Here is a 12,610-nt window from a genome sequence, read left to right as displayed (position 1 = left end):
TTCCAGCCATAACTGCATCTTCAATTGCGTCATTTTCTTAGATCTGGATAATATGAGCCTCTTTCCTTGGTCATTGTACTAGCATATGTAGAGCTTGATGTCGACGTAGGATGTGCACTTGCTTCTGAGTTTCTCTTTGTATTTTTCAGTAGTGCATGAAGTAAAATATGTATCTTTGAGTTGTTTGTTTTTGGAACTTCATGATTGTCCGTGAAGCTTAATGTTTGTGAATTTGTCAGGCTGGGCTCTAAATTTGGATTACTTGAAGAGATTCTTAATTGGTTAATGATATCCTAAGAATCAATTTTTTGCCTGCCTTAAATAAGGCTGTCTAGAGTGCGTTTAGAGTAACATACAAAGAAGTTCACAAGGATTATACATCAACTCTCAATTGGAAGACTAATGGCTACAGTCACGGGAAGATGGAGGTCTTCCCTTTTTTTTGTGTGGGTAATTATTGCTTAATCAGGAGACTCTAAAATCATAGAAGTGCTTTGTCTCTTCGAAAATATTTGGAGGACTTATTTCAGTAAAGGCAAATCTTATCCATGATGGTCTGGTGAAACATTAAAAAGGGCAGTCCGGTGCACTAAGCACTCGCTATGCCCGGGGCCTGGGGAAAGGTCGGACCACATTAGATATATTGTATGCAGCCTTATCTTTCATTTCTGAAAGATTTTGTTTCCACGGCTTGAATCCGTCAACCCTGGTTATACAGTGGCAACCCCTACCGTCGTGCCAAGGCGCCCCCCAAATGAAACGCCAAATCAGATTTCATTTTACAAGATCATATCTATAAAGGTATTACCGTGTTGACAAGGAAGTTTCTCCACACAAAGCTGAACAACTTTCCTTTTCCCATAGTTGGTTAGTGTAGAATAAAGTGTTGATTTGCCAGGGGTAAAACACCTAAACCCTAGGTTAGATCATCTCCTTATCGGTGATGCAGAAATCTGAATGTACATTACTGCAAGTAGATAAAGCCTTGCTGGGAGCTTCCATTTTTCTCCGTTCTATTTCAGGGATGAGTCGCATTGTCTGAACAAATAAACATTATAATTTAAGTGGTCTTGTAAAATGGATTATTGAAGTTCCTTTCTACAGGGTATTTAGACTATCAGACATATTGGAGTTCCTATGTTCTAATTTTTTTTCCTATTTCATTATGCTTGCAAAATATGAAAAGTAGGTCGTGTCCTCGTCTGATAACTTCTCTAATCTCAACCTGCTGTGTCGATGAAAACATTGTGAAAGTGGAAATAAAGCTGGAAAAGAGGATTTTTGGTTTTAAAAAGGTGACACTACGATCTTCATACCACTATCTCAAAAAAAAAAAAGAAGAAGAAAGAAAGCTGACACCGCGATGTACTGGGAGTTAGTGTCTGTTTGCCTTTTTTTTTTTTTTTGGATAAGTTAATGGATTTCATAGAAGGCATCAAGACGATGCAAATTCAGAATTTACAGAGCAAAGAAATAGAAAAAAAGACAATGTTAGCTCAATTACAAAAGGTCTAGTCTAAAGTTAAGGAGCTAACAAAGTCCAAAAAAGCTTCAGAGGAATTGACAGGAAAAGATTACTCCAACTACAAAGACTTGTTAAACATCTAACCTTAAGAATGTATTTGGAGTAGTAATGCCTTCAAAGCATCTAGTGTTTCTTTCTATCCAGACACACCAGAAAATACAAGCAGGGATCATCTTCCAAACTGTCCTGATGGATTTCCCAACCTTTCATGAACTCCAGCTAACCAGGGCATCTTTAACACTCGGGCATAACCCAGTTAAGACTAAAAGCTGAGATAAACAGTTAGTGTCTGTTTGCTTCTTGGCCAAATATGCTAAGGTGTCTGATGGGATGGGATGTAATGTTGTTCAGTAGTCTGTATAGCTGACTTCGTACAGTGATTTTGTACAAAATTTTTCTGGCACTTACAGTCGAGTCATTCTTATGGTGCTGAAATAGTCTTTAAGTGAATGGTAGACTTATACAAGTCCCTCAGTCGTTCCAGATAGGTTCTTTTCCCCCCTATTGATAGCTTCATCTTCTGTATGTGTACTCTAGAGCATTATCTTGTAAATCTTAGAAATGTACTTTCAGAGAGGGAGGAAAAAGAAAAGAACAAAAAATTAATTTCCTTTCCAGATTTCTGAAATAACACTAATGTTGGACTGTGTGGTGCTTTTTCTTTTAGTTTTTCGTCTTTCATGGTACATGACTCTCACTTGAATTTATAATAACCCCTGTCAACTCCCAAGCAGATGACTTAGTATTTATCACACAGGATGTTGCTTTTGTTGTGGATGGCTGGGCTCTTGAAATTGTACTAAAACATTACCGGAAGGCATTCACGGAACTTGCTATATTGTCGAGAACAGCTATATGTTGTCGTGTTACTCCATCACAGAAGGCACAGGTATTATGTCGGCTGTCAATTTTTTTTTCCATGCATTATTTTAAGAAGAGAACAAAATCTGTGTTACCTATTTTGATAATGCGAAGTTCATAAGTTCCCGTCACAACTTTTTATGTGGCACTTAACTTAAGCCCTGCAAATAAAGTTCAAGCAGTGGAAAATTATAGCAAGCTTTACTAATTGTATTTAATCTGTCATATCACTATATAAATTTGGTAGTTTTTGTATTTGCTTCATTCCTTTTAATTCCTTGTCAGAGTTAACATTCTCTTTATTTGCATTGCAAGTTGAAAGAGCAACTTATCTGGACAAAATGTTTTTACTACTTTTTACTACTATAACCAGTTCAACAAGCCCCTTAAATTTTATTTGTTGCTTATCTCCAGATGTGTGCATTTATTTTCTTAGTCATAATGAAGTATCTAAATTCTAGCACATCAAAGGTTGTTCTAAATAAACATGTTTGAACGATGAAGAACATGTTAGGAAACTCATGCACAGCCTTAATCTGAATATTTTTAGAAGTTTCTCTCTGGAGCATTAGACGTGGATATAAGTCTTGCTACATGTTCCCAAAACTACAACATTCATGGCAGATATCTTAGAATAGAAACATGGGCAGGGGAAAGGAAAAAAGCTATCATTATCCCTGAAGGTTCTTACAACAAGGGGTGGGGTGAAATTGCAGGGAAATTATTACAATTTTTGGGGGAAGCTTTAAACTACAAATACAAGGAAATCAAAGACTTAGGGAGAAAATCCTTCTTGGCTGCTGCTGAAATCTCAAAATGGCCTTCTCAACAAGAAGATGGAGAGTTCTCCTCAGAGAACTCCAAATTTCTAGCCAAGTGCTTGGTTGGATGCTTCAATGACTCTTTCCACTCTAACCTTAATCCTGAAGTCATCCAGCAGTGGTTCACCAAAATATGGCAGGTGACGGCGGGCCTGAGAATCACCCCTCTAGCCCACAACCAATTCCTTTTCGAACTTCCTTCTAGGCAAGAGGCTGCAAGAGTAAAGGCTGGAGATTGGTTCTAGAATGGGAGGCGCTTGTCCCTAGAGTGGTGGTCACCAGAAGCAGGGTCGTCACCGGTGAATAATGAAGCTGGACAAAAATGGTTAAAGGCTTTTGTGGTTCCTTTGCATGGGTGGACAATGAACAACTTCCGCTTTATCGGTGACTTTTGTGGCGGCTTCGTTGGAATAGATGAAGACACGAAATACAGATCCAACCTTCTCTGGGCTTGTATCTGTGTTCGACGCGAGGAAGTCGACCTCCCAAAAGATTTAACACTGGTAGTTGATAACTTGAAATACAAAATTTCAATCGTAGAGGACCAACTAATCAAGATAATTACAGAAGAAGAGAGGTTTAATGGGGCTAAGGAAAGATTGAAAGAAAAGATGGTGGAGATGGGGCGGAAGGACGGCAGAAGGAGCCTCTGGTGGAGGCCTCTTCGAGTTTCTCGAAGCTAACAGTGGAAGAACCGGTGGATAAAAGAACAGGGCACAAACATCAGGGCCACTTTAATTCAAATGCATTTAATGAGACCCATGGCAAACTGGGTGACCCACCACATAGGGATTCCACCAACCCAGTTTTATAAAGAGGGCAGTGGAGGGGCTAAGAAGCTGGGTAGGCAACTGGATCTCTCTTATTATTCAAAAGGCCCAAAGGCTAAAAACCTAAAAAACCACCGCCCTCACAGACAAATATGGAAGGCAATTGGGCCTTATCTTGACCCATGTTCCAAACGTAACAGTCCATTGCACTAGTCTAACAGATTCGACCCTCTCAGTGTTGAAATTGAAGCACCAGGTGAAGACCAATTTTCAGAGCACCAGTCTGTATCTCTTGCATGCGACTCCCCTTCTGATGCAGACGATGAGGCAGAGCCAATGAACCAGATTATCCCAAGAACCCCACTGACAAACCCCTTTGGAATGGTAAGCAGCTCTGAAGCAGACATCTCCTGTTGTGATACACTACCTCTTCCCTAGTATGGCATGGGCCACCCAAATTCTCGAGACATGGGCACATCAGCAATTATTGAAACCTCAAGATGAACCAAGGCAGCGATGCTCAAAGCGTGTAAGGTCTTTGGGGTTAATGTTGCGGGATTCGAACACGAAATCTTTGATATGATCCTCTCTACCCTTCGGGGTAGGGGTAAGGTCTGCGTACATATTACCCTCCCCAGACCCACTTGTGGGATTATACTGGGTCGTTGTTGTTGTTGTTGTTGTTGTTGTTAGAATGGAGCAAAAAAGACGAGCAAATTCAGAAGCAGAAATCTTCAATCAAGCCCATCACAAAAGGGAAGAAAAAACAGTCACTGGAATTGGAAAGGCTGAGATGGGGAATGAATTATGATGGTAACAAGGCCGGGGAAAGGGACAGGCATTACAAAGCCTTTTCCGGATGAAAATCAAATTCTAAGTTGGAACGCGCGGGGATTAAATGAGGCAGAAAAAAGAACCTCAATAAAATCTCTGATCCACAGATGGAAAGCAGATATAGTATGCCTTCAAGAAACAAAAATTGAAGAATGGCCTACACAATGGATTAGACAAGTCTGGGGCAATAGATGTGTTGACTGGGTAGGGCTAAAATCAATAGGTAGAAGTGGTGGTATCATTGTCCTTTGGGACAAAAGGGTTTGGCTTAACAGAGGGGTGCACCAAGGCCATACACAATTTCATGTATGTTTGAAAGCGCACTAGAGAACTTCAGGTGGTGCTTTACAGGGGTCTATGGGCCTCACAATAACTCAGAAAGGGAGAATTTTTGGCGCGAGCTTGCAACCATCGGAGGAATTTGGGAAGATCAATGGGTCATAGGGGGTGACTTCAATGTCCGTAGATATGAGAGTGAAAGATATAACTGCATAAGGAGATCTAAGGCCATGAAATCCTTCACTGAAACCATACAAGACTTGGGCATCATAGACTTGGTTTAGGGGTGAAGACTCGCTCCAGGCATCCAGAATTGACAGGTTCCTCATTTCTCCAGAATGGAATGACAACTTCAAAGCAATCAAGCAACTAGCCCTGCCTAGCGTTGTCTCTGACCACAGACCTTTGCTTCTGGAATGTGGAGAATGGGCAGCCAATCCCTCATATTTCAAATTTAAAAATATGTGGCTTCAGGCTGAAGGCTTCATGGATAAAATAAAGGAATGGTGGCTTGATTATGCAGTTGATGGTAGCCCTGACTTCATTCTTCTGCAGAAACTAAGGTGCTTGAAAAAGGACATAACAAGTTGGAACAAGGAATCTTTTGGCCAGTTGGAAGCGAGGAAGACCAAGCTCCTAGAAGACCTAGCTCTTCTGGAATCAACAACTGAAGGCAGATTAATGTCACAAGAGGAAAAAGAAGAATCAATGCGCATAAAGCTGGAGTTGCAACAGATGGCAAAGGCAGAAGAGATCTCATGGAGGCAAAAGTCCAGGTGTTTATGGCTCAAAGAAGGAGACAGGAACATCAAATTCTTCCAGAAAATGGCAAACTCCCATAGAAGAAATAACTGTATAGACAAACTGATGATTGGGGATGATATCTGTGAGGACAGTGAGGAAATTAAAGCTAAAATCTTGAATTTTTATCAGGATCTATACACTGAAAATGAACCATGGAGACCTAGTGCTAAGTTTGAAAATTTAGCTACCCTATCAGCAGATGAGATGATATGGCTAGAAAGAACATTTGAAGAAGAAGAAGTGAAGGTAGCAATTAACTCCTGTGCGCCGGATAAAAGCCCAGGCCCTGATGGTTTCACGATGGCTTTCTTCCAAAGAACATGGGATATAATCAAAGCTGATCTAATGGGGGCTCTTAATCACTTCCACCAACACTGTTACATGGTAAGGTCTTGCAATGCATCCTTTATCACTCTCGTCCCTAAAAAGAAAGGTGCAATAGAACTCAGAGACTTCAGGCCCATAAGTCTCATTGGAAGTGGGTACAAGATCATAGCCAAGCTCTTAGCAGAAAGGTTGAAGAAAGTCATTTGGAAGCTCGTATCAGAAGAACAAAATGCATTCTTGAAAAATAGGCAAATCACAGATGCTTCTCTTGTAGCAAATGAGTTACTGGATGAGAGATTAACGAGTGGGGTCCCAGGCATTCTATGCAAGCTAGATGTAGAGAAAGCTTTTGATAAAGTCAATTGGTCTTATCTACTCTACACGCTGAAAGAAATGGGGTTTGGGGACAGATGGATCAAATTTAGCCTGACCACTGTTAAATACTCCACCCTAATCAATAGATCTCCAGTAGGTTTTTTCCCCTCAGAAAGGAATAAGGCAAGGAGACACCCTGTCTCCCTACCTATTCATCTTAGCTATGGAAGGTTTGAGCAAAATGCTGGACAAGGCAAAGCAAGTGCAGTGGATTGAAGGGTTCAAGGTGGGAAGCAATACTGATCTATCAGTTTCAGTCTCCCACTTGTTGTATGCAAATGATACTTTAATTTTTTGTGGGGCAGAGAAGCTTCAAGTTCAGTACCTAAACTTGACTCTCCTTCTTTTTGAAGCCATCTCAGGACTGCAATCAATATGGCAAAAAGTGTGATCTACTTGTGAATGAGGTGTCTAATCTAGAGGAACTGGATGACATTATGGGTTGTGTCACTAGCTCGCTCCCAACAACATACCTTAGGAGCAAAGCACAAAGCAACTGAAGTCTGGAATGGAGTCATTGAAAAGGTAGAGAAAAGATTGGCCTCTTGGAAAATGCAGTATTTATCAATGGGGGGCAGATTGATGCTGATTAACAGTGTACTGGACAACATCCCTACTTATGTCATGTCTCTTTTCCCAATGCCATGCAGAGTCCGAAAGCATCTAGACAAAGTCGGAAGAACATTTTTATGGGAGGGCAACAGTGAAGACCATAAATTTCATTTGATCAAGTGGTCCAAAGTCATCATGCCAAAGAACCAAGGTGGCCTAGGTGTGACAGATCTACAAAAGCACAACAGGAGCCTTCTATTGAAGTGGTGGTGGAGGTATGCACAAGAAAACTCATGCATATGGAAGAAGGTGGTGACAGCTAAGTATGGGAAGTTAGACAACTGGAGCACTAAGCAAAGTAGAGCTCCACATGGAGTAGGGCCTTGGAAGCATATCAACAGTATAAAACAAGAATTCTTTCAAGAGGTATCTTTCAGAGTAGGGGATGGCAGCTCGGTTAAATTCTGGAAGGATAGGTAGATCCTACACCAACCTCTAAAAGACACTCACCCAGGCATCTTCCAGATAGCTATAGACCCAGACTCAACAATTGCCCAGAATAGAGAAGGGAACTTATGGGAACCCCATTTCAGAAGGAATTTGCAGGACTGGGAACTAGATGAGCTCTTTGATCTCTACAGAACCATTGAAGGTTCCTCCATAGATCTTCAATCCTCAGACAGGCTAAGATGGGGCAATTCTAGCAAGGGTGTATACACAGTGAAGGCAGGGTACAACAAATTGTGTGAATCCAATGAAATGATTGATAACTAGCCATGGAAGCACATATGGAGGTCAAAATTACCTACTAAAGTAATGTGCTTCTCCTGGATTGCCCTCAGATATGCTGCCTTGACTCAGGGATAATCTATGCAGAAGGAGCCTCCAACTGGTCAACAGATGCTACATGTGCTACAGCAATGCTGAATCAGTGAATCATCTCTTCTTGCACTGCCCAGTGGTATCCGATATTTGGAATATGTTCTTAGCAGTATTCTGCCTCAGTTGGGCCATTCCTCAGGACATCAAGGAAGCAATCGAAGGCTGGTGCTCTTGGAAAGTTGGGAAATCCATCAGAAAAACCTGGCAAATGATCCCAGCTTGTATATGCTGGAGTATATGGACAGAAAGAAATTCCAGGTGTTTTGAAGGAATCTCAACTTCCACTAGCCGTCTGAAGTCTAAGTGTCTAATGAATCTGTTTAGTTGGAGCAACCTTTCCCCTGTAAATGATGTTATTCCCCTCCTAGATTTTATTAGCTCCCTTAACACGGCTTAGTGCCTTTCTTTTGGTTATTGGTCTTGGTTAACTCTAGTTTCATAGGTTTTTGTCTTTTAAGAGTTAACCAAAGACTTACACTTTGTATCCTTTTTGGCATCTTCTTGATGCATTCATTCAAACATCTTATTTCATCAAAAAAAAAAAAAAAAGATTAGTTGTATGTTTTTACATAAATATTAAGTTTGAAGAGTTATTTATTAAGAAATTCTTTGATAAAAAAGATAGTCCAATAGACCAATGTCTTCTCCGTGTAGTTTTAAAAACAAAATGGGCAGATATGAATGTTAACACAAGGATAACCCATAGACTCCACTTCACTTTGAACACCCTTGCCCATTGGGCTACTTTGTCAACTGTGCAAAGGGTGTTCAAAATATATATATATATATATGCATATAAAGTGGTATTTGACCTATATGCACAATATAATTTTCGGCGAAGGGTGTTCGCTTGACCACTCTTATCCCAATGTAGCTACGCACTGGAGCAATAAGTAAATCCAGCTAAACAATATCACATGCTTAAATAGTCATTTTTTGGGTGTGGGGTGGTGGTGGGTAGTAGTGACTGTAATATTTCTGCTGTGCTGTTTGAAGAGTGATACATAGGGGGTCTTGTTATTTTCATTCTTTTTTCACTAGCAAAGACCCACCACCTCATAGAAAGGTTACTGCATGTTGATGTAGCAGAAAGTTTCGCCCGCTACATATATATTTTAATGAGATAAAATGGAATTGTTGGACACAGAACAGTTCAGCTTCTATAAAGAAAACTTATTATAACTAGAGCAAAAATACTTGGAGTTTCTGTATTTTGCTTTTCAACGATGACACTTTTGAACAAATTGGTTTTCCTTGTATGGCCGGGTCAATTTTACCTATCTTTGCAGATCAAGCATTGAAAATGATGCTTCAATCTCTTATTTAAATATACATTAGTTTGAATTTAGGAAAGCAATAAAAATTCATAAGCTGTTTTTGTGCTGGTAACTATGGGATATGGTCTTTGGATAGCAGAATGCTCTTCATGTTGATGCTTGTAGTTCGTAAAAGTACAGCTTATGGGTGTGTAGATCTCAACTACATTTTATTACTTTCAGCTGGTAGAACTCCTAAAATCCTGTGAATATCGAACACTGGCAATAGGGGATGGCGGAAATGACGTAAGGATGATCCAACAAGCTGACATTGGAGTTGGCATAAGTGGGAGAGAAGGACTGCAGGCAGCAAGAGCAGCTGATTATAGTATTGGAAGTGAGATCTCCAATGCTCTTCTTTTTTATGTTTCAACGTCTTACTTATGACGATTATAACAGCTGCTTCTTAATTTACCTCACATCTTTCCTGTGGCAGAAAGAATGTCAAGAATATGAAATAGGTAGCATAATAGGTGGCAGTCTAGTTTAGTACTCACTAAGATTTAAAAGCTCTCTCGCTAAAGATCGGAGGTGATGATAGATTGATAATTATGCATTTGTAACCAGTGGTAGACCCAGGGATTTGAGCAAGTTGGTTAGACACTTGGATATTATATATATACTCCTGCTGAAATTCATCTATCATTTCTTGGGAAATGCTAAAACAAAAAGGGTACTTATAGGCGTTAATATTTTGGTATTTACCAAACTCATTATCTTTTAATGTTTCGTGCAGAATTCAGGTTCTTGAAAAGACTGATACTTGTCCATGGACGTTACTCTTATAATAGGACAGCATTTCTATCCCAATATTCCTTCTACAAATCCCTCCTAATATGCTTCATCCAGATTTTGTAAGTGCTAAACTTAGTTTGTCGTTGAATGACTCTTGACAGCTGTGACTATGTCCTGTACTAACATTACAATGCATACCAGCTTCTCATTCATTTCAGGTGTTTCTGGAACAAGCCTTTTCAATTCTGTTAGTTTGATGGCATATAATGTTTTCTACACAAGTGTTCCTGTTCTAGTCAGTGTCCTTGACAAAGATCTCAGTGAAAAAACGGTAATGCAGCATCCACAAATACTGTTCTACTGCCAAGCAGGAAGGTTTGAGATTTGTGCTCATTAAGTCTTTTGCATCTTAATTATTGTAGATGCTTTTCATCTGTTCCAAAAGACGCAGTTGGATTATAGCTTTGCTTTTTGTGGCTTCTCTTTCCATGAAGGATTATTCATTTAATTTTCACGTTCTCTGATATTATACTAACCCCTTTTTTTCATTAAACCATTTTCTGAACAGGCTTCTTAATCCTAGCACATTTGCTGGATGGTTTGGACGGTCTCTCTTTCATGTGAGTACTATTTGGTTCAAATTTCTAATGTCATTTAGTGGAGTCCTTACAACTGCACATCAATCATTTTGAATTTGCAGTCTCTGGAGATTTTGCAAGTCCTGGAAGTACATAGACTTTGGTGTAGCCAGTCATTATTCATATTTGCTTTAACTTAGTTTGCTTATCCTGGATGTTTCCAGTTTCAATTTACTTTAGCTGTTCCCTCCTCCAAAAAGTTTACCTTTACTTCTTTGTCCATTTCAAAACACCCATCTATTTCCTTAAGTGGAAAGTTTCTCCTTTTGCACTGATCAAAAGAAAGTTTCTCCTATGAGAATTCTATTCAATATGAACCAACACTATGTGACATTATTTTGATCTTGATATAACATCTTCAATGGGGAACTCAACTTCTTTTACGTTTCAAAAAGTTTACTCTTTCTCTACCAACTTTAATCTAGGCAAACTTTCTTGTATTGGTCTTTTAGCAAGAAGAAGGTTTACTTTTATTAGATGGAGGGAGTACTTTTTGGTCCAATGCATATTATAGAGAAGTGTAATGTCACAGCCCAAGTCCATGACACGTATTATCCGCTTTGACCCAAGAGACCTCACGGCTTTGTCCCTTGGGTCATCATCGAGCCCTAAAGTGCACGTACCATGTGAGCTTGTGCTTTATCTTATATAACACTTCACTCTTCTCTCTCTTTTTGATGTGGATTGGCCTAAAGTGTCATATGCCTCCCTTCTTCAGAAGCTTACCAGCCTAGAAGCCTTCTAGTCCTTCTCTTCGTCCCACCCTCATCAACCTGCCCTCCATCATAGGCGTTACATATCACCCCCTTAAGGACTCGATCGTCTGAGGATTGACCATATTTGTTATAGCCCATGCCATGGCGTGTATTGTCCGCTTTGGCCGAATAAACCTCAAGGATTTGTTCCTTGGTACGCCATCATCAAGCCAAAAAGCGCGCGTACCATGTGAACTTGTGTTCTGTTTTATATAGAATTTCACTCTTCTCACCCTTTTGATGTGGGATAGGCATAAGTGTCATATGCACCCCTTCGTTGGAGCTTGTTAGTATAGAAGTGTGCCAGTCCTTCTCTTTGACCCATCCTCCGTCATGGATGTCACTTACACCCCCTTAAGGTTTGCGCTAACATCATTCTGTGGGAGTCCGATTCCGATACCATACTTGTCACATCCTAGCCCATGACACGTATTGTCCGTTTGGCCCAAACAAATATCATGGATTTGCCCATGGCCCAAAAGAGCATGTACCATGTGAATTTGTGCTCTATCTTATATAGCACTTCACTCTTCTCTCCCTTTTGATAGGAGATTGGCATAAGGTGTCATATGTACCCGTTCTTCAGAAGCTTACGAGCCTAGAATCCTGACAGTCCTCCCCTCAAGAGGAGGATTCCTTTTTATTTTGAGAAATAGTTTCATTCGCACTAAAACAACATCATACTTTCAAGGCTAAAGGAATATCTTTTGACCCAGGAAGCCATACAGACCCAATCTTCCATGGCTACTTCCTCAAATAAGGTGATGATTTAGCCTTCTCATTTTCCTTGACCCACCCTCATCGGCCCTCCCTCCGTCATGAACGTCACACATAACCTGCTTCCATCCTTTATTTATCTAATCAAAATACTGAACTAGGTCAAACTGTCAAACTTTCATAGATTACCTTTAATAATATAATATCAGGCGAGGCAAAATAAACCCGAGCTTCAAATTAACAAACAACTTTTTTGGGGTTAGTTCGCATACTAAGATGGAGTTTGTCTTTTAATATGAGTCGTCATTATACAGACCCATACAAACTGTTATAATCAACTGGATACAAAAAAATTCCTATCATGTCAAAGAAGAAAACAAAAAGCAGAATTCTTTCATATCTGAGACGTATTATCTGGT

The 12,610-nt window shown here is 39.9% G+C and overlaps 1 protein-coding gene across 1 annotated transcript in view; it reads left to right on the top strand.

The window, feature by feature from the left end:
- LOC104247744 (phospholipid-transporting ATPase 2) overlaps window positions 1-12,610 on the top strand; it is a 50,827-nt gene that overhangs the window by 30,805 nt on the left and 7,412 nt on the right. Inside the window, exons 18-22 of the mRNA XM_009803839.2 lie at window positions 2,283-2,414; window positions 9,530-9,683; window positions 10,083-10,200; window positions 10,283-10,456; window positions 10,650-10,701. Coding sequence (XP_009802141.1) covers window positions 2,283-2,414; window positions 9,530-9,683; window positions 10,083-10,200; window positions 10,283-10,456; window positions 10,650-10,701 — 630 coding nt within the window. The remainder of the gene's footprint in view (window positions 1-2,282; window positions 2,415-9,529; window positions 9,684-10,082; window positions 10,201-10,282; window positions 10,457-10,649; window positions 10,702-12,610) is intronic.

The sequence above is a fragment of the Nicotiana sylvestris genome, chromosome 4 (assembly GCF_000393655.2).
Source record: "Nicotiana sylvestris chromosome 4, ASM39365v2, whole genome shotgun sequence".
Classification (NCBI taxonomy): domain Eukaryota; kingdom Viridiplantae; phylum Streptophyta; class Magnoliopsida; order Solanales; family Solanaceae; genus Nicotiana; species Nicotiana sylvestris.
Note: the sequence above shows the minus strand (reverse complement) of the source record. Positions and strands in the feature narration are given on the sequence as shown.